This window comes from Astyanax mexicanus, chromosome 16, assembly GCF_023375975.1.
Source record: "Astyanax mexicanus isolate ESR-SI-001 chromosome 16, AstMex3_surface, whole genome shotgun sequence".
Taxonomy (NCBI): Eukaryota; Metazoa; Chordata; class Actinopteri; order Characiformes; family Acestrorhamphidae; genus Astyanax; species Astyanax mexicanus.
This window is the reverse complement of record NC_064423.1, coordinates 11116974-11144406: the sequence shown is the minus strand read 5'-3', so window position 1 is coordinate 11144406 and position 27433 is coordinate 11116974. Positions and strand designations below refer to the sequence as shown.

The 27433-nt window shown below is 36.6% G+C and overlaps 1 protein-coding gene across 2 annotated transcripts in view; it reads right to left on the bottom strand.

The window, feature by feature from the left end:
* The window catches only part of LOC103025118 (cell migration inducing hyaluronidase 1), a 216943-nt gene that overhangs the window by 52028 nt on the left and 137482 nt on the right, over nt 1–27433 (bottom strand). For both annotated transcript variants that reach the window (XM_022669508.2, XM_022669509.2), the window contains exon 11: nt 22524–22715. In XM_022669508.2, the coding sequence (XP_022525229.1) occupies nt 22524–22715 (192 nt within the window). The remainder of the gene's footprint in view (nt 1–22523; nt 22716–27433) is intronic.

Sequence of the window (27433 nt, the reverse complement as noted above, 5' to 3'; positions counted from 1 at the left end):
GGGGAGAGAGAAAGAGGTAGAAAGAGAAAAAGAAAGAAGAAAGAGCAGTAGAAATAGTAAGAAAAATGCTGCAAAAAAAAAAGAAGACAGTAAAATGAGTTGGATTTGATTTAATTTGATTTGATCGAATTAATGATCATGACTGACTGCAACACATATACAGCTCTGGAAAACAATTAAGAGGCCACTTCAGTTTCTGAATCAGTTTCTCTGATTTTGCTATCTATAGGTTTATGTGTGAGTAAAATTAACATTGTTGTTTTATTTTATAAACTACGGAAAACATTTCTCCCAAATTTCAAATAAAAATATTGTCATTTAGAGCATTTATTTGCAGACAATGAGAAATGGCTGAATAATAAAATAGATGCAGAGCTTTCAGACCTCAAATAATGTTTTAATATGTTTAAAGAGTTCAGAAATCAATACTTGGTGGAATAACCTTGGTTTTAATCACAGTTTTCATGCATCTTGGCATGTTCTCCTCCACCAGTCTTACACACTGCTTTTGGATAACTTTATGCCTGCACTCCTGGTTCGGTTCAAAAATGTAAGCAGTTCAGCTTGGTTTGATGGCTTGTGATCATCCATCTTCCTCTTGATTATATTTCAGAAGTTTTCAATTACATATCTCGCAGGTCCCTACATGGCAAAAGTCATGGGATATGATACCGATTTTTATGTCAGTGTAAATAAGAAGGGACAGAATAAGCCTAAGAGACATGTACAACACAGAGAGAGAGAGAGATGGTATAGAGAGAATGACAGAGACAAAATTAGAAGAGAAAGAATAAATAAAAAGGGACAGCATGAGAGAGAAATAGACAAAGAACGAGCTAAGAGAGAAAGAAATATGAGAGAGAGAGAGAGAGAGAGAGAGATGTCCACTGCTCTGACCCAGTTGCAGGGCAGAAGACTCTGTTCTGGCTTTAATAATCACACACAGCTGTCTGGTCCTTTCAGCACATTCACACAGTGTCCATGTACGTGTTGAATTAAACTGACTGGAAAAATAATAAAACATCAGAAATATTCCAAAACCCGTATACACATTTGTAGTGTGTGAAATCTAGTAAATAAACAATGGCTGTGTATAAAAATGTGCACGATTGTGCCTCGGCTCTGTCATTTGCGATGCCGCTTTAAAATGACTTACCACTTAATTACTAGGGGTGATATATATATATATATTTTAATATAAGTATGTGACCTAATGTACTGTTAGGAGTACATATAAACAGTTAGGCTTCAAATATCCACTCACACATTGCCACCTTGGTGGTTTAAACTGCAGAGCCACTGATACACGCACGTAGAAGTATAAACGCGCTCTCCTACGTAGCCCACTCTCGCTGGATATGTGTAGAATATATATATAAATTGGGCTTAAATTGTATATTTCCACAGAGGTGCGCGTTGAGCTATGGCATAGGCTTTGGTCTAGGGTATGCGGTAATGCGTGGGCTACGCAGTGTTTTTCTACCACTGTGCCGCGGGGACTTTGGAAAACAGTTTGAGACTTTAGGAAACAGTAACAAGAAGAGCTAGCCATTTTAAAACATGGTGGAGGTAGTATTACACACTGTTACTGTAACTAAAGTTAACTAAAAAGATAATGCCATGTTCTCCATATACAATACCTCACATAAGTGAGAGTACTCAACTTCTTGGGTCAACCCTGGAGAGGACTGTTTAAAGTGGAACCTGGAAAACTGATGTTTAACGATGTACCTCAGTTTTAGGGTGATAGCAAAGTTCTTAAAGCCTAGACCATCTTTGAGGAGGGCATCTATTCGCACATCCTCAGAGAGTCTTCTTGCCATGAAGTGACATGTTGAATGTTCAGTGGCCAGTAAGAGAAAATTGTACCAAAAGAACCAAATTTGGACCTTGGGCCTTTAAACCTTGTAACTCCCAACATGTCTCATGACACTGGGGAAAAAAATGGCTAATTGGGAAAAATCTGCCTATTTTTCACAGGGGCGTACACAGTTTTGATGCCAGTGGTTTAGACATCAATGGCTGTGTGTTGAGTTATTTTGAGAGCAAAGCAAATATTCATTCTGAACAGATTTTGCTCATTTAAACAGCCCAAAAAGGTTTTTAAAAAGCTCAGTTTTAACGCTTTAGTAACTAAAATAATGTCTTGTTTAAATCGGGCTTGGGCTCACAAAACAGTTTATGGGGCGGGGCAGGTCTGGCTCGGGAAGAACGTGCTCGGGCTCGGGTCGGGTTGGATTTTTTTTTGTGCCCGATCTAAGTTCTAATGCTTTACATTGACTACTTTACAGTGTATCAAACAGTCATATCTTCAGTGTTGTCCAGTGAAAAGATTTAATAACATATTTACAAAAAAATTGGTATACTGTAGATGATGAAAAATGTGATAAAATATAACTGTAACTAAACTTTATCATGCTGATGGATAGATAGAGAAATATACTGTTTAGGCATGCAGTCTGATGCTCTCTTGTGGGGCTGGATGCAATCAAATTCTCCTTACAACAATGTTCCAACATCTACTGTAAAGCTATCCCTAAAGAGGAAACTTTTTGGCTTGTAATATCAAGCGGATTTCCACAAACTACTGGACGTAAAGAGTCATATAGAATCTGTTGGCTGGTGCTAATGGAGTGTGATTAGACTGATTGCCGTGATTTAGCGCTAACAGATTAGCTTCGCCCAGTTCTGCTCTCAATCTCACAGCAATGGCTGTGCCTCTGCCAAATTAGCTGATGGCTGGGTGGCAAACAGGTGTTTTGGCAGGGCTGTGTCGGTGTGTGTGCTGGTGTGCTGGTGTGTGTGTGTGTGTTTGAATGGCGACCTGACAGACCGGGGTCAGCAGACAGAAGCTCTTACTGTGTTTGACGTCTGTTGTGCTAATGTCGGAGCTTGTGCTTGGAGCTGGTACACACACACATACACACATACACATATCACAGTGAGGCAGAATGCACTCTGAAGTAACTATTATTATTTATTCGGTCGTTTTAATTCAATTTGTTTGTGTACACTTAAAAATGGTTATTTAAGAGTTTTTACTCTACATATATAGCAATGATATCGCTATACAGACCCATTAGAACTCAACAATCCCTATATACTTAATTGTAAGCAAATACTTACAAAAAAAACGAGTTGAGTAGGAAAAGTACCACGCCAACTCGTGAGTTCATCGCCTCGCCCACCTCGGCTCGGGACCGCCCACAGACAGAGCTGAAGCCAAGCTGTCTACACCAGCTAGTTAACGTTAGCTATCTTGTGTAAGTAACTATAAGTTTAAATTGGATCTCCAGTTGATTTTGCATTTTGCTGAGACCTGAAATATACCCTAGGGAAGCACAGTTTGACAAGGTAGCACAACTCGACAGAACACCACTTGGGGATTGAGGGTTGCGACATTGATAACATTACTTTCGGCCGTAGTTAAAAGTATTGCCTAGGACTGCCTAAAACTTTTACAGACACACACACACTTTTGAATGATGTCCTATCATCACCTCACATCAACTCCCAGTAGATACAGAATGATACTCCCAAGGACTGTGTTTCTAATGTTACTGTGGTTAGAATGTGTGTGTATGTGTGTGTGTGTCTCAGAGAGACAGATGTTGCTGTTGTTTGTGCCATCTTGGAAGAGCGAGTGTAAAATGAGTTGCTTCAGGCTCGTGTAAAAACATCTAATGACTCACATTAAAACCGCACTGTTTTAATGAGACAAAAAGATAACGAAAAAATAACGACAAAGGACAGCAGCAGCACGATTCTCTGGAACGTGACACAGAACACACCACTGTCATCCAGATACCAGCCCCCACCACAGACAGACAGCATAAATCCTCAGCAGGATAGTATCTGCACCACACACACACACAGACACAGACTGATACACACCTTTTTGGATAAAGCCGAGCAAGATGATAATCAACAGCAGCCCTATGTCTCCATTCAGTCACTGAGCACTACGTTCATATACTATACACTACACTCTAACACTATACACCATACTGTTTACTGCAGTGAAGTGAAGTAGTAGTGAAGTAAGACACTATACTCTTAAACTATTCATTACGCTCTCACAGAATGCACTACTACATTCATAAACTATATACTATTCACTACACTCTCACATTACACAATACACAATCATAGAGTGCATACCACTTTTACACTGTACAATATATTCTGACAATATACACTACACTCTTGCACTATACATGCCATTTAGTATTACATACTACACATTTACACCTTACTCTAACACTTTATACAGTACTACGTCATATGTCATACGCCATACACTACACTCGTACATTTTACATTACACACTACACTCCTAGCCTATACACTACACACCACACTTTTACACTCTACACTAAACTTTTATATTATATACCAGGGGTTGGCAATTAAGTTTGGCCACAGCCTAGATATTTTCCAAGCCATTACATGGTGAGCCACAAAAAAAAAGTTTCTGTTTTGGAAAATGAAGTGTAATGAAATGGAGTGCTACAGACTAGTAGCTCTCCAGCCCAGAGGATTGTTGAACCCGATTGCAGAACAGTTGATCTCAAAGCAGATAAACCTAAGAAAAAGGAAAAAATTAATTAATAAACACAGCTCCTCACGTGGAATCAAACCCTTGTCATCTGGGTCGCAGTCCAATACACTATCATTGCCCCAAGCTAGTGAATTGGGACATGGCCGGGAAAAAAGTCCTTATATGGAGATAGGGAGCCCAAGAACGGGCGGAAAAACAAGAATGGACAGAAACCAAAGTCTCACTGAGCGCGAAAGAGAGACAGGGGAGCATTATAAAAATATATATATATATATATATATATATATTTTTTTTTTTTTTTCATTATCGCTCATCACAGCTATACACTCTACATTACACACTACACTCTTACATAGTGCATTAGACTATTACACTATATTACACTGTAATACTATGACACACAAACTTTTAACATCCCATATTATTGTGGTTACACTATACACTACACTCATACATTTTACATTACACACTACACTATACACTACACTTTTATACTATACACTGCACACTACACACAGGCTCTCAAAGGGAATGGCAGGTGAAATGCTGATTGGTTTATTGCATGTTTCGCCCAAAACACACCCATGATTCATTAAGAGAATTAGTTCATGACTTTTGTGCATTTTGAGCCATGCAAGGCGCATTTTTGGCTACGTTCACATTACCAGGCTGAAGTGATTCAAATCAGATTTTTTCGCTGAATGTGACTCAGATCTGACTCTTTTCATGGCTGTGTGAACGTGCCAAATCCGATGTTTTCAAATCAGATTTGAGTCACTTTCATATGCGACATGAATGTGAACGGTCAAATCGGAATTCATGCATGTTTTTGCTTTTACACATTGGCATTAGCGCTACGTGCTTCTCTCTTGTACCCACCAACACATCTGTTGGTGTAGCTGTGCAGCTATAGCTGCAAAAACAGCAAAAGCAAACCGCCTTGACCTGAGCATGTTCTTCAGACCAGCTGTTCACTGTTTCTCCACTCCAGCCAAAGATGCTCCACATATGAGCTGCTAACACATCCAATTCCCTTTATGAAGCTACGAGCTGGTGTTGGTGAAGAAGGCAACGTTTATACATGTATCAATGTGAGCATGTGAGGCAGCGTTTCAGTGACAGATTCGTACACACTTTGTGAATGTGATCCGTCAAATCTGATCTGAGTAAAAATAATCAGATTTGAACCATGTGGCTTGTAATGTGAATGTAGCCTTTGTGTCGCCATGATAACAAAGACACACGTCAGGCTTTAAATCATGCCCCAGTGGGCCTCAGAGGTACTGCAAGTGGCCGAACTTCTTTTTTCTTTCTATTTTATAATCCGCGGGGCCGTGGAAACATACAAAAATCCAAGAACTGCAAGAAGTTTCTACAGAGTGTATAGCAAGAAACTACTAACAGCACACACAGCACACTCACTTCCCAGTGTGAACACAGTACTGTGTGAACACACACTTGATTTTAGACAGAGTTTGGGGTATTTGTGTAATGTTTATCTCCAGGCTGTTTCCTGAGCACGACAGTGAGATGTGCCCTGGTCTGCAAACAAGTCCAAACAAATTACAGCTCACAGGTAATGAGATAGTGACCTTTGACCTCTGCTTCAGAGAAAAGGCATCATGGCAGAGGTACACACTCAGATATGCACGTAGACACACACAGGTACGTGAGTGTTTCCTCTAATGATGTCAGGAGTCCGAGACATTTTTTAGTTTGAAAAGCCCTAATGACATGGGCTGCGTGCATCAAGGGCTGTACACACACACACACACACACACACATTGGAGCAGGAGGACAACACATCCATGGGTGCTAGCTGTGTATACGTGATAAGTGTACCAATTCAGAGTGAACCTGCTCATGTTTAATGAGTAGGTGTGACAGTGCAGGTGTGTGTGTGTGTGTGTGTGTGTGTGTGTGTGTGTGGGTGGTGAGACCGTGACCCTCATGGTTTTAATTCTGTAAACTCTACAGGTTAAGGTGATGATGATTCCCTCCCCCCCACACATACACCCACACACAGGCATCAGCTGAATGAGTGGTAACCGCTATTTGTGTATTTCATCATTTCACAGTACAGGCCAACTTGTGTAGGAGTGTCTGTGTATGAAATATATGGTGTGAGTTACGATGTTTGTGTGTGTGTGTGTGTGTGTGTGTGGGTTATGTTAAAACCCTGACTTTCAAATTAATATAGACTTTTACTACAGTGAGATCAATTCAGCATTAAATATGTATTTTATATGAGTCCCAATAAAGCACTCCTATTTCTGCAGCAATAACTTGTCAGGGAAACCTTTTACTAATTCTAAGAATTCTATTCACTTTTGGACAATTTCTATTGGTCCATTTATTACATTTTTTTTGCAAAATGTATTAGAAAGACATTTTTTAATAGCATAACTATTAAACAAATAAAAAGTTTTAACAGCAAAAACACAAACCAGTGGGAAACACAGCTGATTTCTAAAACTAAAAATGCAATCTGTAATTATGTAGTTATATTCCAGAAAATCCTATTTGCTTTGGAAATCTATAAGTATTATAGTTGCAGCTGTACAGCATTAAGTTTTGGTGGAAAAGGGGTTAAATGTATTTTATTTATATTATAAGCTTTATATTTATACTAGTGCATCTCAAAAATACAATACAGAATATCATTGAAAAGTTGCTTTATTTCAGTAATTCAGATCAAAATGTGATACTCATATATTATATAGATGTATTACACAGAGTGATCTATTTAAGTGTTTATTTATTTTATTACTGATGATTTTGGCTTACAGCCAATGAAAACCAAAAAATCAGTATCTCAGAAAATTAAAACATTTATATTAGACCAATGGTACTTTTGGCAGTGTGGGCAGTGTGCCAAATCCTGCTGGAAATTTAAATGCACATCTCCATAAAAGTTGTCAGCAGAGGGAAGAAGCATAAAGTGCTGTAAGATTTTCTGGCAAAACACTGCACTGATTGGTGGAAACTTCACACTAGAACTCAAGCAGTTTGGACTGTGTGTCTCTCCTCTCTTTCTCCAAACTCTGCTTCCTTTATTTACAAATGAAATGTAAAATTTACTGGTGATAAGTGATGGTTTGGAGATACATGTCATCTGCTGGTGTTGATCCACTGTGTTTTATTATCAAGTATAAAGTCAGTTCAGTGTTTTCCCACAAAACATTTATGGAGATGCAGATTTCATTTTCCAGCAGGACTTGGCACACTGCCCACACTGACAAAAGTACCAATTGGTATCATATAATATTCTTAATTTCTGAGACACTGATTTTTGGGTTTTCATTGGCTGTAAGTCATAATCAACAACAATTAAAGAAATAAACGCTTAAAATAGATCACTCTATGTGTGCAAAACATCTATATAATAATATATGAGTTTCACATTTTGAACTGAATTACTGAAATGAAGCAACTTTTCAATGATCATCAAATTTTTAGATGCATTTGTATATAGTTAGGTATGGAATAAGAGTGAAGGGTAATGAAGGTTTATTTGTTTTACTCTTCAGTACGTTGTTTCAGAGATACAATTAACATTATAATATTTTATTTTTCTGCCTTATATACTATGATATGAAAAATATACACAGGAATTTTGGCAGTGTTAAATCAACACTGTTGGTGTTAAATTAACACTGAGAGTGTAAAGTTTAACACTAATAAGCGATGATTTAACACTAACAGTGTTGATTCAACACTGCCAAATTTCCTGTGTAGTACTTTTTACCAAGTCAATAGTCCAATGGTCATTTGTTTCTAAGTATCACACCTTAGCCCTCATCTGTCTTTATTTTCTTCCTATGGCTCTGTTTTGCTGTTGCATTTTCTCTGCCCAAGTCCCACCCTCTTAAACACTTGTTCACACCTAGTTTGTTACCCAGTTCCCTCGTTATCTTCCCCAGGTGTTCCTTGTTTCCCCAGCTCTACTTATACACTGTTTTATTAACTTCTTTTTTTTATTTATGTAGCCTTAGTGTTTGTTACTTTTCTACTGTTCTATATGGCATCTATAAAAAACTACCTTGCATTTGCTCCCTGCCTCCAAGTCTCAGTCATTACAGATCAGAACAGAGTAAATTCAATGAAATTATGGTAATATATAATCTGCCTCTGGGCAGAGCATGTTTTTGATCGTATCAAGGAAGTTGTAGAATTGTATTTTATTTTATTTTACATAATGAAATGCACTGGTGTTTAATTGCTGAAGATGAAGAAGAAGTTGTTGTGTTGTGACAGATGTATCCCAGAGTGACAGAAATACACAGATGGTATAAGAATCCCAATTTGTGCACAAATGAAAAAGTAGCTGCAATTTTTTTTCAACTGACAGCCTAATGAATTCCATGAGAAATCTGTCAATTTACCAACGTCAACCAAAGAAAAAAAAAGCATATGTTTTCCAACTTTAGTAATAATAGATACATGTAAATATACACCATAACAATTCAGTTCAGTATTGTTAAGCATACTGTCTAATTGTTTTTATTTGTTGTCCACTAGTCTAAAATTGTTTTGCTATTCGTTCAAATATTTTACACTGAACAATAAATTTTTTGTAACATTTGGTGCCACATCAATTTTCTGAGCTTTAGAACTCAAGTTCATAAGCATACAGATCTGAAAAAAAAAACACCTAAAAATTATGAGTTTCTTTGATTTTGATTTCGACCACAAGCCAACAAACCAAGCTGAACTGCTTGAATTTTGCACCAGGAGTGGCATAAAGTTATCCAAAAGCAGTGTGTAAGACTGGTGGAGGAGAACAATATGCCAAGATGCATGAAAACTGTAATTAAAAACCAGGGTTATTCCACAAAATATTGATTTCTGAACTCTTAAAACTTGATCATAAATTTGAAGTTGTTGTCTTTGAATTATTTGAGGTCTGAAAGCTCTGTATATATTTTTTTATTTCAGCAATAATATGAATGAAATGTGTGTATTTTGGTGCAAAAGTTTGGTGTTGATGATGGTATATGTAGCTTTGGTTGGCGTGTTCTTTTGATAAAACCAACTTTGTTTAGAAAATTGTGTTTTAACATTTGAAAACAACTATAAAAATAAAGCCAATATATAAGTAGTTTACAAATAAATAGTTAAATGTACTTTTTTTACTATGCCTAATCATCTAGAAACAATTATGCACCAATTTGCACTTATAAAGCAACACGAAATTGCAGTGCTTTGGTTTCTAAGGCAATGTGTGAGCTGACCATGTCTAAACAGAACTCCTAATCACCCCCTCGCTTATTCAGAGGCTCTTTTGCCTGCATTACTGCACTGACGAGGCCAATAGCTCTGATTAATATAATTTCTTTTTCTTTTGATAGTTTGCATGTCTTCACAGTTACCCTAATAAATGGGAAGTAGAGTATATTTATAAATAAATCCTCTGTGAGTAGGCGTGTCTGATCTCCTGACTGGCACTGCGCTAATAACGCCACTGAAAGCTAGCCTGCAGCAATTTCACCGAGATGATTATGCAGCGAAACAAGCCTAAAACCCAACTCCAAAACTGAAGACGTCTAAAGGAGACGGAGCACAAACAAGCTGGCATTAGACAGCACACACTCCGCAACTAATCAAAGCCCACCTCCGCTCACCTGCAAACAGCCTGGCACAGCCAAGGACAACAAGTGTTCCTAATTAGAGTGCTCTTCAGAGCCAGGAATAGACATGATTAGCTTTTAATAATCAACAGCTTGAGCGTGTGTGTGTGTGTGTGTGTGTGTGTGTGTGTGTGTGTGTGCGTGCGTTGTTTAGAAGTGGTGAATCACTGTAGAGGAGATCTGGAGGAGGAGGCCGTCTCAGCTCAAAATAGTTATCCACACGACAGGCAGAGTGGAGGGATGTCATACAGAGTTACTGGGTAGTCTGGGGAGTTTGGGGATGAGACTGGTAATTTTTTATATTGGAAATGTTGACAACATGGAGGAGGAGAGAGACAGAGGGGGAAGGGGTTGAGGAGATTACTCCAAGGGGAGAACAAAAAGAGAACAGTTTTGATAGTTATTAAGTAGGTTTAGTTATTTGGTGGAATTGCTAGACAGGCAGACAGACAGACAGACAGCTTAGTAGTTAGTTATTTGGTGGGTAGCTAGACAGACAAACAGACAGACAGCTTAGTATTTAGTTGGTTATTGAGATAGGTAGCTATACAGACATCTTACTATTTAGTTAGTTATTTAGTGGGTTGCTAGACAGAAAGACAGACAGACAGATAGCTTAATAGTTAGTTATTTGGTGGGTAGCTAGACAGAGAGCTTAATATTTAGTTAGTTATTTGGTGGGTAGCTAGACAGAGAGCTTAATATTTAGTTAGTTATTTGGTGGGTAGCTAGACAGGCAAACAGACAGATAGCTTAATAGTTTAATTTACTGCTTAATTAGTTATTTGGTGGGTAGCTAGACAGACAGCTTACTAGTTAGTTATTTGGTGGGTATCTAGACAGACAGGCAGACAAACGGACAGCTTACTAGTTAATTATTTATTTGGGTAGCTAGACAGTCAGACAGATAAACAGCTTGCTAATTAGTTGCTTATTGTGATGAGTAGCTAGACAGACAGACAGACAGACAGCTTACTAGTTAGTTGGGTACTGTGATGAGTAGCTAGACAGGCAGACAGACAGACAGTTTAGTAGTTAGTTAGTTATTTGGTGGGTAGGTAGACAGACAGACAGTTCAGTAGTTAGTTATTTGGTGGGTACCTAGACAGACAGACAGCTTACTAGTCATTTAGTTATTATTATTATTTAGTTATTATATTATTTGGAGGGTCGCTAGACATTTTGTTATACTTATATTTTTCAGATTATCAAACAAACTGTAAAATCAGACAAATATAACCTTTTTAAATGATGATTTTATTTACTAAGGGAAAAATAACTATCCAAACCAACCTAGCCCTTTGTGAAAAAGTGTTTGCCCCCAAAAGGACAAAGGGCATGGACAACTCATCCAGGAGGTCACAAAAAACGCAGAATAACATTTAAGGAACTGCAGGTCCCACTTGTCTCAGTTAAAGTCAGTGTTCATAATTTAATAATAAGAAAGACACTGTTCGAAAATGGTATCCATGGGAAAAAATGGCTCAAATGCGAAAAACGCTGCTGAGCAAAAATAACAGGTCTTACATTTGCCAAAAAACACCTTAATGATCCCCAAAACTTTGGAAAAATCTTCTTTGGACTGAAGTGAAAAAATGTGACGTGTATTTTTTTTGAAGGTGTGTGTGCCTTTATATTTGGTGTAAAACTAACACATAATTTCAGAAAAAGAAAATCATGCTTAACGTAAAACATGGTGGTGGTAGTGTGATGGTCTGGGGCTGCTCATTGGCAGTTATCAGAAACGCCTGATTGCAGTTGTTGCTGCCAAGGGTGGCACAACCAAGTTATTAAGTTTAGAGGCAAATACTTTTTCACACAGGGCTAGATTAGTTTGGATAGTTTTTTATTTAAAAACATTTATTTAAAAAGTGCTCTTTATATACTTACTCAGGTTATCTTTGTCTGATATTAAAGTTTGTTTGATAATCAGAAAAACATCAGTAAAAATCAGGCAAGCAAAAACAAAAGAAAAAAGAAAAAAACAGTTAGTCAGTAAGTTAGTCAGTAAGTTAGTTAAAGTTAGATAAAGTTCCTAATAGGCAATTTTTGTTGCATTGTAGACAAAAACTTCTACTTAATAAACATACTTATAGTTATAAAAGTTAAAGATAAAAAAGGGAAAAAACAACAAGCTGAGCTTTGAGTGACAGTCAGGGTGAAAAACAGCACAGGTTTCACCCAAGGTCAGCCTCCCCAGGCAAGCGTTCACATTAACTCTGAAAGCCTCTCCCACGGAAACAGGACTGGAGAGTGCTTTTAGTGCAGCAGGAGCCAGCTGGACGGACTGCCGCCTCCCCTACAGGTGGAACTACGCAGGGAAGTTCTCTGAGAAACGCAGCAAGAGCATTCTCACCCCTCGGCCTCAAAGCACTCACTCTTCTCCTACCCTTTCCTCGAGACAAAAGTTCTGGATGGGGTTTTTTCACGAAGTAAGTTGCACACAATCCCCCAGGCCCAAAAGCACTCAGACACCACATGAGACTGCAGGCACTTTCTAATCACATTACCTTCTAATGATAACCCCGAATTCCTTCCACTTTAACAAACACACACACACACACAGCTTGTTTTAATACAGAGCTTTCCTTTTGTTTTTGAGCCATGCTTTTTTGTAATATGTGCAGCATGTGTGTTTGCGTTGTCTTGTGGAAAAATGCATTGACAACCCTGGAAGAAATCTTAGCATACTTTTCTGCATTAATGGTGCATAACATAAGTGTATTAACACACCCCTATAACATCACAGACCCTGGATTTTAGACTTGTTCTAATAACAGTCTGGATGGTTCTTTTTTTATTTATTTTTGGCAATGATGTATACTGTTAGCCTGGATTAGTTAAATTTACTTAAAAAAAATTTAGGAAACCGGTTGCCTTAAAAAAAGTTAAGTAATAGGTAAAGAAAACTTAAGTTAGCATAACTTAATACATCAAGTTATTACGACTAAAGGGGAAGTTGATTTAACTTCTTTATTTTTGTTATATTGTAAGACCGGATAAGTTGAGTTTACTTCAAAAATATGAGGAAACCAGTTGCCTCAAAAACATTAGGTAATGGGTAATGAAACCTTAAGTTAGCATAAATTAAAACATCAAGTTACTACAACTAATGGCAAAGTTGATTTAACTTCTTTATTTCTGTTATACTCTAAGACCAAATAAGTTGAGTTTAAGGCAGCCTGTTTGCTCAATTTTTTTAAGTAATGGGGAATAAAAACTTGAGTTAGCATAAATTAAAACATCAAGTTATTACAACTAAAGGGAAACTTATTTCTAATGTAGCCCAGGGGGAATCACTACACACTGATGGTGAGTTTCTGCCAGAAACTGTTGGACACACCCAGTATGCAAATAGATTGTGACAGAAGCCAATAGAAAATAAGCTGTTAATGACAACAGACTAAACTCAGTTATTATAAGTTGGTTCAACTCAAAGATCTCAGTTTGAATGTTCAGTATATGTGCCCACAAATGTTCAACTCAACTCAAAATAGTTGAGTATTGTTTAGAAATATCCAATTTTATGTAAAACAGACTTAAATCATTTGAGGTCAAACAACGAATAGGTTTACAGTGTAAATGAAAACTAAAAAACATAATTTGTCTCTGATTCGTACCATATTTAACAGCGCACCAAATTATAAGGCACATTTTAAGCGGCAATAGTAAGGAACAAGGGTGTTTTTTTTTACATATATTTTTTACATTTTCTTTTAAAGTCAAAAGAGCGCTGGATGTTAATTTACACTGATTTCTCTCCTTAGATTTCCAGTATTTTAACGCTGTTAGCAGCACGATAAGCAGCAACCAAGCTGTGGTTAGCAGCAGCACTAGTCGTGGTTAACAGCAGCGCTAGCTGCAGTTAGCAGTGCTTAGCGCTGGTAATTGCAGTCCGACAGCGGTACACTGAGGAACCCTGAGTGTTCTGGTAATCCAAGGCACTATTATCTAGCGATTCATCCCATGTAGCTTGTTTTAACACAGTAAACACACAGGCTAAAGTCCAATATACTAGCCTCTGAACGGCGAAAGAGCTAGTGCTGCGGTTAGCGGCTAATGCTATGTCGCTGCACTCAGCCACAGTGCTGGAGAAACGTAACTATAAAACTCCTGTATAATGCTGGACTTCAGCACAGTGGCTTTACTGCTCTTTACAACCTGATTGGTAGAATTTATACATAAGGTACATCGAATTATAAGGTGCACTGATGATTTTTGAGGAAATTAAATTATTTTAAGTGTGCCTTATACTGCAAAAAATACAGTATTTTGAATTATTATACATTCTTCTGTTTAATTAGCTTGATATTATTAAAAGCTGATTCTAAATTCTGATTCTAGTGTCTTGGTGTAATTGTTTAATAAGTTTGAGCACGAATCTCTGTATTGATGGGCCTATAACTAGCAATTTCTCAGTGATATGATAAATAATGAAACAGCATATCTCCTAAACTGCAAACCAGATCCACTATCTATTGGAATTGAATCCTCACTGCTGAATCTACACATAAATGAGACTCAGCAGTAATATCCTGCCTCTGTGTGTGTGTGTGTGTGTGTGTGTGTGTGTGTGTGTGTGTGAACCTCTCAGTCAGATTAAAGACATTTAAAGGAAGCTACGGTCACTTTCTAATCGGTTTACCTTCTAACTGCTCTTTCTTTCTCTCTCTCTCTGAACTAAGCTGAGATTAATTTTTTGTTGTTGTTTTCACAAAACACAATGTTCTCCAATTTCTCTTTTTGGGGGATTTTCACGCAGTTGTGTGAACCAAAACACACCCCAGGGGTCAAAATAAGCAATTACGGCTGTGAAAAGCTAAAGGCGTGAAAGGTTTGATGTGGATGTGGGTTTGAGATCAGAGGCGGCTGCAGGTTCACTCTGTGATACGAAGAATTCTTCTTGAAAAGATTCACAAACACTCGAAAAAGATCAACTGAGATCACAATCAATCTTTTTAACATTCAGTGAGAGTCAATGCAAAAAGATATTGGTTAAATTTTCCTATGAATCTTGTATTATTAATGCACTGGAGGCATTTATAATGCATTTTATAGCATGCATAATACCTTATAATGACGACCATAAGCCTGTATAATTACTGTACTTATGTACTTATGGCGAGATAATACATTATATAGTGACTTTTTTAAAGAGAGGTGTCATACTAAATAAATAAAATAAGTTACACTTATATAGCGCCTTTCTAGACACCCAAAGATGCCTCACACACACTGGTAAGAAGCAGCAGCCAATCACGCACAGCATACTCTCAACCAGAAACAACCATCCACATGGAGGACTGCATTAAGAAATATAAGAGGCCAGTTAAATTGAAAACCTCTGGAATATAATCAAGAGGAAGATGGATGCTCACAAGCCATCAAACTAAGCAGAACTGCTTGAATTTTTGCACCAGGAGTAAAGGAATAAGGTTATCCAAAAGCAGTGTGTCTTTGAAACTTTACAAATATGAACTTGTTTTCTATGCATTATTTGAAAGCTCTGCATCTTTTTTTGTTATTTCAGCCATTTCTTACTTTCTGCAAATAAATGCTCTAAATGACAATATTTTTTATTTGGAATTTTGGGAGAAACGATGTACATAGTTTATAGAATAATGATTATACTACAGCATATATTTTGTATGATTTGTAGTAAATAAGCAGTAAAGCAGTAAAGATATTGATAATACTTTCTATGAATGTTGTGTTTATTAGACTATATAAACATACTCATAACACATTATAATGCATTCATAAGGTATTATAAACATGATTTTACATACTAATAAAAATGTATGTTAATGTTATAAGCATGTTTATTATACATTATGAATTGTGATTATAATGCATCATAAGCTATGCTTTTATTATGTTATACATCAGGGTTAAAATATCATGTTTCAGTCACTATTAATAATATATGTTACCAAGATGATATCTCTCACTTTCCTTAGAATGCAACAACTACATATTATAATACATAAAAATGAATATAAGTTTATTATAATATTTAATATAAGTATAATAATAAGTGTTTAAAAATAATTACAACATGTTTTGTGAAGACAGTAAATAACATCTTATATGTCTTATATAACTCAGAATGCATAATAAACATGGTTTAAATGTGTTATACATAAAATATATATATATATATATATATATATATATATATATATATATATATATATATATATATATATATATATATATATATATATTTATAGCCATATTGCTTTATAAATGCATTATAATATGTCATGAGTATGTTTGTATAGTCTAACAGACTGAACAGAGATGTTACTGATTCTCGAATTACAAATAGTTTCCAATAAAAACTATTTGTAAGCATTGTTTTATACTAACATTAATATTTGAAATGCTTCATATTCATATTCAAAGTGGTCTTCAAACATCACAGCAGGTCTCAAGAAATGAGAAATACATTGATTATTACTTTTTCTTCTGGATTAGCTTCACAAAAAAAGCTTAAAATGTTGAATAAAACATCAAAACGCACCTTCGAATGACTAGTTTATAATGTTTCAGTCAGCACCGAATACATTATTATTGAATAACAATACATGATAATGAGACAGGTGTGGAACCTTTGAGCTGTGGTAATATATTGGCTGTTGATACTGAACAGGAACCAATTTGTATGGCAGAAAAGCTGTGTGTTTCTGGGCTCTACGAAAAAGGCAGCAGAAGGTAACCATGCCTTGATGCCCCGATTTCCAGCTCCCATTCACTCAGACAATTACTCAGCACACTGTCCTGGGGAAAAGAAATTGAGGCTCATATTCAAAGGCAGCCTTGCAGCAATAAAAATGCAGGAGGGAAAGTAATGAATGCCAGAAAACTTGTTAGGACTGATGGGGACGCCAGCTTTGTGCTGATGGGTTTTGTCAGCTGCTCTGAGTCAGTGTGCGTGTGTACAGACTTGCAAGAAGATAAGCAAAGGAGGAAAAACATAGTTTGGAAGGCCCAGCGTTCGGATTAGGACTGAAGAAAATGGTCAAAATAGCAGTACTGCAGTTTTTCTGTGTTGCTAAACTTCGCAAATATTGTTTTCTGCTTTTAAAGGAACGGTTTAGTGAAAAATCTACTTTACAAAACTTTCCACTTAACTTTAAGCCAGATGTAGACTAGGGCTAAAGACATAATAATGTATCCTAATTGCCTGTTAAACTCATAACAGGTAGAAAATAACAAAGCAAGTTTATTTATATAGCACCTTTTATACACAATGGTAATTTAAAGTGCTTTACAAATTAGAAACACCTTAGCAACCACCTAGCAACAGCTTAGCAACACAATAGCAATCACTACAGACACCAAAGCAACCACCTAGCAACACCTTAGCAACCACCTAGCAACACCTAAGCAACCACCATGAATACCATAGTAACCACTTAGCAACACCTTAGCAACCACCTAGCATCCACAATGGATACCACAGCAACACCTTAGCAACTACCTAGCAACACGTTAGCAACCACCTAGCAACCACAATGGATACCATAGCAACACCTTAGCAACCACTTAGCAACACCTAAGCAACCACATTTAGAGCATTTAGAGCATTTATTTGCAGAAAATGAGAAATGGCTGAACTAACAAAAAAGATGCAGAGCTTTTAGACCTCAAATAATGCAAAGAAAACAAGTTAATTTTCACAAAGTTTTAAAAGTTCAGAAATCAATGTTTGGTGGAATAACCCTGTTTTTAGTCACAGTTTTCATGCATCTCCACCAGTCTTACACACTGCTTTTGGATAACTTTCTGCCTTTACTCCTGGTACAAAAATTCAAGCAGTTCAGTTTGGTTTAATGGCTTGTGATCATCCATCTTCCTCTTGATTATATTCCAGAGGTTTTCAATTTGGTAAAATCTAAGAAACATCATTTTAAAGTGGTCTCATTTGTTTCCAGAGCTGTATGTTGTCTCTCATAGCAGGGCTTCCACATTTTTCAGCAGGATAATGCTCACCCACATACAGCAGGAATGTCTCTACCAGATGCAACAATTCCTCAGCCTGTTGGTTTGCCAGATTTATTGACAATTAAACATTTATGGGAGCAGCTGGGAATGCTAGCTTTGATTATAATGTCTATAGCATCACTCCTTGGGAACTGAATGCCCTGTGATTTATTACTGTATATCAGCGAAACAGCCCCTGGTCTGCAGAATTCTAGTCTGCTAGAATGCAGAAAAACAATGTGTGTTATGAAAGACGATCTCAGTTCATCTTGGGCTGAGGGAAAGATGGCAGCGGGGGGAGTTTGTGGTTTGTGGGAAGGCGTTGAAGCCACGCTAGTGAGGATTTGCGTGCTAATGAAAGGCAGGTAAAGCGAGAGCTGTGTTTTTGACTGAGGCGCCTGGAGGGAACGGCAATTATGGGCGTCAGTTTTCCAAACGGCTCGGTCCGACAGCCGATCTGCAGGCTGATGACAGCGGGCGCGTGTTTGTTTTCAGTGCTTCTTTAACCTTTTGAAATCCGAGGAATTCTAATCCTCTTAGACGACAAAAAACACTCACACAAAAAGAGCAGCGCTCACGGCAGTGTGGGCGACTTGTGCTGGAAAACTATCGGGAGCAAACAGAAAGACTTCAATCAATGTGTGTGTGTGTGTGTGTGTTTGTGTAGGTGTGTGTGTGTGTGTGTGTGTGTACTTTCAGTCTTTCAGTCTAATCAGTCAAGCAGTTTGCCACAATCCAATCAAATGCACATATAAATATAAAGTTATAAAGCATTTGTGTGTGTGTGTGTGTGTGTGCACATGTGTATGTGTTTGTGTGTGTTTGTGTTTGTGTGGGTTTTTTATGCATCTTGTTCAATCAGACAACATCACCACAATCAAACTGTGCCTGTATGTTATGTGATAAAAGGCTTGACATTCACACACATCATTGATGGATGTAGCCAGAATTTCATTATATAATGATATACTGTAATAGTAGGTGGGGGGGCTAATAGCTTTAGGTGGGGTCTAATCTTACACCACATTCTTTGATTCACAGGTCAAAGCTGTCAATCAACAAATCTCAAAAAGGCATAAGCAGATATGTACTAAACAATATTTTTTCACTGGCCATTTAATTAGAAACCCTATCAAATGCTTCCAATAATTGGTCACTTTATTAGAAAAGTGACCTACATTGTGCATCCATTGACTGGCCACTTTATTAAAGAACCATAAGTTACACTTAAGCCGTATCTAGATGGGATTAGCTTCTCAAATATTTCACACTTCTACTCACTGTTTAAAACTCTTGCATCCAGACTGAAATAAAAAAAAACAGGAGGACCAGTGAGTTTTTTGGCTTTCTCAGTCACGACATCGCGTTCAGTAGCTCCTCCATTTCCACTTGCTGCTCACCCAAAATGTATTTACGGTGTGTGGCAGTGAACAAATAGCTATTTTATTAATCGCAAGTTGATGAAACTTTAGTATAAATTTTAGTATAATAATTCAAAAAATATTTCAGCCTGTAATTTTCTTAGAGGACGTGTGAGAAAAACACATTCATGGTCGTTCCAGATCGGAATAAAATCAAAGAGGACCCCTCATAAAAAAGAAACTTACCCCAGGACCCCCTGGTAATCTAATACCATCCAGATAGGGCTTTAGACTCATTAGCCACTTTATTAGAAACCTTTGGGCGTAAGAAAGCTGGCCTCTTTAATAGAAACACCTGCCTTACACTGTCTTATTTAGCATCAATTAATAATTAGTTAAGACATTTTGTCGTAAGTACTGTTAATTAATGTGTCCTTATTGTAAAGAGTTACAAGAAACATTTTTCTTTGTACCTAAATAAACTGGCCGTTTTATTAGAAACATATACCTATGTGCTTTCAAACACTTGTACTGTTCTTTCACTCACTGGACACTTTATTAGAAACATCTACTGCACAAATTCACTCACTGGCCATTTAATTAGAGACACGACCTTGTGCTTAAAAATGGAAAACTAAAACTAGTAACAAAACTAGTAGCTCTCTAGCCCAGAGGGCTGTTGAACCCAATTGCAGAACAGTTAAATTCAAAAGCAGGTAAACTCAAGAAAAAAGGAAAAAAAAAAAAAATAAAACACACTGCTCCTCACGCGGGATCAAATGGCTAGTAAATTGGGACATGGCCGGGAAAAAAACGCCCTTATAAGGAGATAGGGAGCCCAGGAACAGCCCAAAAATAAGAACGGGTTGGAAACTAAAGTCACGCCGAGCGCAACAGAGAGAAAGGGAAGGAATTTAAACAAAAGCTTGCCAGAGAAGCATTTTTTTATTTGTTTTTTTTTTTTCATTTTCGTTCATTATAGTTCAAAGAACACAGGCCAGATGTTTCATGGTTGCGGGCCTATTGCCGACCACTGGTGTACAGTCCCATTTCTAGTGTTTCTAATAAATTGGCCAGTGAATGGAAACACAAGGTAGATGTTTCTTATAAACTGGCCTGAATAGTCTACACTTACAGAAAGGTCACATATTACTCATCTGTTGCTTTTTATGCAACAAGTGGAAAACTTTCCCACATTCTCTCGCCCCCTCTGGAGAGTGAACGGGGGGTCACGGCGGAACGTTTCCAAAATATGCAAGAGAGCAGATTCCTCAGACACATAACTGTGTCCATCTTCTTCAAAATCTGAAATTACACAAAAGTGCTGAAAGGGTTTTGGCACCACAGCGCGACTACAGTGTCCAATTCTAGTTCAACTCAGCCAGTATGAAAGACAACGTCCAAAAGCCAGGATACAAGTGGGAGAACTTCACACAGTGGTGCGACCCCTCGGCCTTGGGGTCAGTTCAGAAAGCTGCCACTCTGTTAAACTTCTCATAAACACTCTGTTCTCCCCCTTATCTGATAAACGACATTCCATAACAGAACATAACTTTCCCTTCCAGGGTCAGAAAGGGGGAGACTCCACACACAGGACCCGGCGTGACTCGCAGCTCTCAGTCTGAGAGACCGAGACAAACCCAATATTTAGGTCAAAATATTGGAATTTTATTAGATATAATTACTGTGATCATCATTTTCTCCATGTGACTGCGACCACGCTTCCCGCCCAGTCCCTCTGGGTGATCTCAGTGACGGAGAGGGTGCGAAAGGCAAAGAGCAGAAACATACAGCAGTTCTAATGATACTTATTCCATTCAAATCCATTGAATGCAGCCTATTAAATCATTTCCTTTACTCTACTCTTTACTCTGCTTACGTTTAGGCCACACCTACAAAAGGTCAGTCTAGAGTGAGCACATCTGATGACGTATTTACTGTAGCACAGCTCAAACCCAGCAAGCAATGCAGTGACGTGTGTGTGTGTGCACTTGAGGGATGGTGGTAGTTTAAAAAAATAATAATAAATTGGCCACTATTAGAAACACTAATATCATATGGTTAAACAAACTAGTAGGCACTATTGGAAACATCTACTTTGCGCTTTCACTAACTAATCACTTTACTAGAAACACGACAGGTGCATCTCGAAAAATTATTAAATATTAATATCACTGAAAAATTACTAAATTTTAGTCATATATTATATAGATGTGTTAAACACAGAGTGATCTATTTGACATATTTATTTCTTTTATTGCTGATGATTATGGCTTACAGCCAATGAACACCCAAAAATCAGTGTCTCAGAAAATGTTTATATTATATAAGAGCAATTGGTACTTTTGGCTGTGTGGGCAGTGTGCCAAGTCCTGCTGGAAAATGAAATCCACATCTCTATAAAAGGTGTCAGCAAGAAGGAAGCATGAAGTGCTGTAAGATTTTCTAAGAAAACACTGCACTGACTTTTGACGTGATAAAACACAGATGCAACATCTTTCTTAAGGGCCCAACTGTGACAGAATTTTAAACCTACAACCTTATGATCAATAATTTAGAGCTCTGAACACTGAGCTCACGGCAAGCCTTAAAAGGCAGTTGATTGGGTAAGTGTAAGAGAATACTATCGGCAGCATCAGTTTATGGACACTAAGCTGTAAAAAAAAAACAAAAAAAACTGTCTTTGTTTTAAAAAGCAGCAAATACCACTTTAGCTCTGCCCATTCACACTGAATCTTGCATTTTAAAATGAGGCTCAATACAGTGCAGCCAACAGAGAGTCCATCTTAAAGCACAGCAACAAAAACAGCCTGTTTAAATGTAGGATGCACAGAAATAACATAAGTGGACTTCTGGAAGAAATAAATACAAAACAATCGGAATATGCCCTTTTGAACTTGTATTTAAATTATGAAGTAAATTATTGAACAGATTCACTCCAACCTGAACACAATCGAAAAAATGATAATAAATGAGACTGACCTTCTACTTTGACCTGGTTGCTGGAGCAGGTGGGACAGGGCAGGACGCTGAATTCTTCAGCCTGGTGCATTGAATAGTCGGTGCTGGCCACCACCAGCCTGTCGCCCGGCCGCCAGCCCTGAGCTTCGTCTGCTAGTTCCAGGATGGTGCAGTTGGAGACGATGTCTATGGAGATGGAGGCCTGTGGACGGACTACACACACAGAAACACAATATGATCATAATTAATAACTCATTATATTGACAATGTCATGTCACACAGGATGACCATATCATAATTTATAACTGTAAAATAATGAGAAATAAAGGTTACACAGGCAAGCAAGAAAAAATGCTTAATTTATGCACTGAAATAATTTTTCTTAGCTCCAAATTCATGTATTGCTTTGTAAACAAAAAGCAATTACAAAAGTACAATTAATATTTATTAATTAATATTAAAAAAACATATTTATTGAACACTTTTAATTAAAAAGTAAACTAAAATTATGCAGAATTACGTCTGTACTTATGTAATTATGTTACTGTGGAGCCACTAATTTGTACTTAATTACTTACTTGTTTGTTAAAATTAAAATGATAAAATTACTAATCTGCATTAAATTTATACTGTGTGCACTAGTATACTAAATGGTATTTAATAATAATTAGTTTAAGTACATCTGTCTAACCAAACATTAAAAACATATTAAAAGTGTGATTAAAGGATAGATTTCACATCACATTCATTGATTGAGCTAACTTAGCTAGCTAAGCTAGTTAACCTAGATAGCTAGTTAACCTAGATACTTTGCTAGCCAGCTAACCTAATTATTTAACTAGGTTACCTCAGCAATGAAAGTTATTAGCCCAGAAATGCCATTCTAGAGATAAATTTACTTTAGCTAACTAAGCAGTGACATTTTAGTCATACATTTGCCTCAGCAGTGGTATCCAAGTCATATGTAGGTTAGCTAGGTTAGGTAATTTAACTTAGCTAGGCTAGCTAGTTAGCTTATTAACTCACACACTAAGCTAGCTAGCTAGTTAGCTAGCTAAGCTAGTTAGTTAACCTAACCTATGTAGTTCATCTAGATACTTAGCTAAACTAAATAGCTAGATAACTAGTTTACCTTAGCAATGTATTTTCATCACAGATTTAGCCCAGCAATACCATTCTAATGATACATTTACTTTAGGTTAGCTGGTTAGCTAAGCAGTGACAATTCAGCAGTACTACCCAAGTCATATGTAGGTTAGCTAACTTATTTTAGCTAGCTTAGGTTAGGTTAGCTAACTTATTTTAGCTAGCTATTTTAGTTTTCTAAAATGGGATGTACCAGAGAAAACCATTCAGTCTTTTGGTCGAAACACAAAAGCTAAAGCTAAGTTAGGTTAATTAGATTTGCAAAAGTAAAAGTCCTAGTCCTTTATCTACAGCATGTACCTTTTAGCTGGAAAACAGATAGATTGTGATAAAATAGTAAATTATTATTGGGTAGTTATGCTACCCACTGATAAAAAAATATTCCCATTTAGAGCATTTATTTGCAGAAAATGAGAAATGGCTGAAATAACAAAAAAAGATGCAGAGCTATCAGACCTCAAATAATGCAAAGAAAACAAGTTCATATTCATAAAGTTTTAAAAGTTCAGAAATCAATATTTGGTGGAAACTGTGATTTTTTTTTTATCACAGTTTTTTAATGCATCTTGGCATATTCTCCTCCACCAGTCTTGCACACTGCTTTTGGATAACTTTATGCCACTCCTGTTGCAAAAATTCAAGCAGTTCAGTTTGGTTTGATGGCTTGTGATCCTCTGACTTCCTCTTGATTATATTCCAGAGGTTTTCAATTTGGAAAAATCAAATAAACTCATAATTTTTAAGTGGCCTCTTATTTTTTTTCCAAAGCTGTATGTACATTTTACATGTATCACATAAATACTTTAGTTCATATACTTTAAAACTTGCTCTTAGTTATATGTGGTATTATATTGAATCTGACAGATTATACATATTATACACAGACTATAATACACAGATGGTTTAGGTCAAATTTTCTCCGAGGTGAGTAAGCGGTTTCCTGCTATAATTACTGCCCTTCCCTCTCCAGACGCAGTCATTATTTCAGCTTTTGTTTGAGGGTCTTATTCATTCGAAAATTCTGAAATCTACATCCTGCCGTCCTCTCCTTTCTCCACACGTCCCACATGCTGTCGTTCAAGCTCACTGTGATCAGTTATTATGTTTAGTCACAAAGAAAAGCGATGCCCAACTCTGCAGAGCAATTCAGCACATGAAGGTCATTCATAAAGTTTTGTACATGCAGAACTCCCCACATAATTTCCATTGACCTTTTGGCTTAAAATGACAAGTAGAAACTTTTGAGACAATTGCAGTTTTATGGATTATAATACCATTTTGACCTCTTCCCTTGTGGTAGACGAAAGCTAACTATTCTGACAGCAGTTGTTTTACCAGGTAAAACAGCCAATCAACACGTTGCACTAGTGGGCATGGATAATTTGGCTAATTTATTGCATTGTTATCTAGGAACTTTCATGCAAATGGACACAGATATCCAAATTAACATCACTGTATGATGATGTATGATGATGGCTTTTTGAATGGAAGCCCATTGTTCTAGGTTTAAACTTTTTCTTAAATAAACTTTAATTTTTACGTAATGTGTTTTTTGTTTTCTAGATAATTCATAAAATAAGAGAAGACACAATGCATTGTTTTTTACAGACAGGGATTAAGCCTAGTTGTAGTCTAAATTAAATTTAAAAAGCTTTACAATTAAATATCAATTATAATTCTGAAGTCACACAAGCCAACTTAAATATATATATATTTATATATATATATATATATATATATATATATATATATATATATATATATTTAATATATTATTAAATATATATTAACCCTCTCATGCATGAATTATAATAAACTCAGTCAGGATTTTTTTTCTAAGTGTTTTCATACATCCTTAGGGATGTAAAACAAGGTTTGAAAAAAATATATATTCTATCTTTATTCGATAAAGAAATATTTATCTGTCCACTCAAGTGTACTTCATGCATTTTTTGTTGTAAAAAAAACACAAATGTAATTCAGTTATACAGTTGTAATATGGTATTCTGTTGGAATAGTGGAACTGAGGAGGATATTGTGACACAAGAAAATGTCTCTGAACCGTAGAACCTTATAGAATCTTGATTGTGACTGGTATTATCATACTGTATTCTTGTCAAGTCTCTGAACTGTTAAGTGAGCATATTCTCTTATAGTATTTTATAGCATGTATCATATTTCCTGTCAAATCATGCTTGTTGCTAATTTCTGAGACTATTTTCTATGATGGTTGCCAAAGCATACAGGGCACAAAGCTACAAGACACTGCATGCAGATGTACTTGGTTCTTCGTGTGCTGGCATTTTATACTTTCTTGAGCTGGGGCCAGTGGTTTCCAGGGGCATACTGGATATTGGGGTGCCCTTAGTTTCAACAGCCTCATCTCCTTCATCTCCGTTCCTCAGCCTCAACTCCCTCAGTAACATTTCCAGACTCACCTTCACTATCACTGCTTGACCCTACTTCTCTGCTTGCAACTGTCTGTACTGGCAGACATTCCTCAATTAAAGAAGTTGATTTACAGCCAAAACATTAAACAATATGAATTATTTTAAAAACAACACTGGAAGTAATTGACATTGCATAAAAGTTGAAAAATAGCTAATGATGCATGATGTACAATTAAGTGGACAGATGATTAATCTACAATTCCCTCAAATATAAAATCAAAATTTCGAAAATCTTTACATAATATGTCACCTTAGATGTTACTTGATGTAATTATATTTTTTTTTACCTGCAGTGATATAATTTTATAAAAGGTAGAAACAAAAATAGCCAAGGTGTTTGGTGGTTTTCCCTGTCTGCCGGCCATCTTGATTTCATTGACTTCTTTTTCCCATTACAATGACCAACCAATGGGATTTTTTTGTATAGGATGATGCAATAGCTTCCACTACAGTGGACTATATGCAGCAGTGCCCAAAATTGCAAGCATATTTAAAGAAAAAAAAAAATTAAACAGCTGTACACTGTAGTGACCTCTATGCATGAAAGGGTTAAATATATATATATATATATATATATTTTATATATTTTATATATATATTTTTTTTATATTTCAACTTTGTATAGAAGTTCACAGTAGCGTTTTTGCACCATTTAACCCTAAACCATATATATTTTTTATTAATAGCTGAAATGTGTCCCTGCTTAACATTTAATGAACTTTTTATAAACTCTTTTATTTTGGTCACTTCTGCCTCTGCAGCGCCCTCACAGTTTCAGCTTATGAAAGTAAAGTTAATATTTCAAATTCAAGTCCTTCTATAGTTTTGTATTTCTTACTGTACCTCCCCTATTATTGTTGTTTGTTTTCACTGTGTTGTGTTGTGTAACTGTTACCGGCTGAACTATCTATCTATTCATCTATCCATCTATCCATCTCGAAGAAGGTACAGAAGGCAAAAAAAAACAAAAAAACACAGCAAACATGGTGTAAAGGTTGCACTACATTGAGAATAACATTTGTTTTTCCATCCAAACAAATTGTATTTGGATGGTTTATTGTGAATAGGCTTTAACACTCAACTAAAGATCAGTATTCTTACTGTGAGGAAAAGCGATCCTAACAGTTTTATACTGAGGCTTTCTGATATTCCTGCTCTCAAGCCGACAGCTCGGCATTGAATATGGATTTTTTTCATAATAGGTGATAATATTCTTTAGAACGTTCATAGAAAGTAACAATTCTTGCAGGCCAAGGCTGGTCAGTGTTTCTCCGGGGGTAGCCAGTAAATTAGCCTTTTATGCGGCTAATCTGTCTATCAAAAAGCAGAAAATCT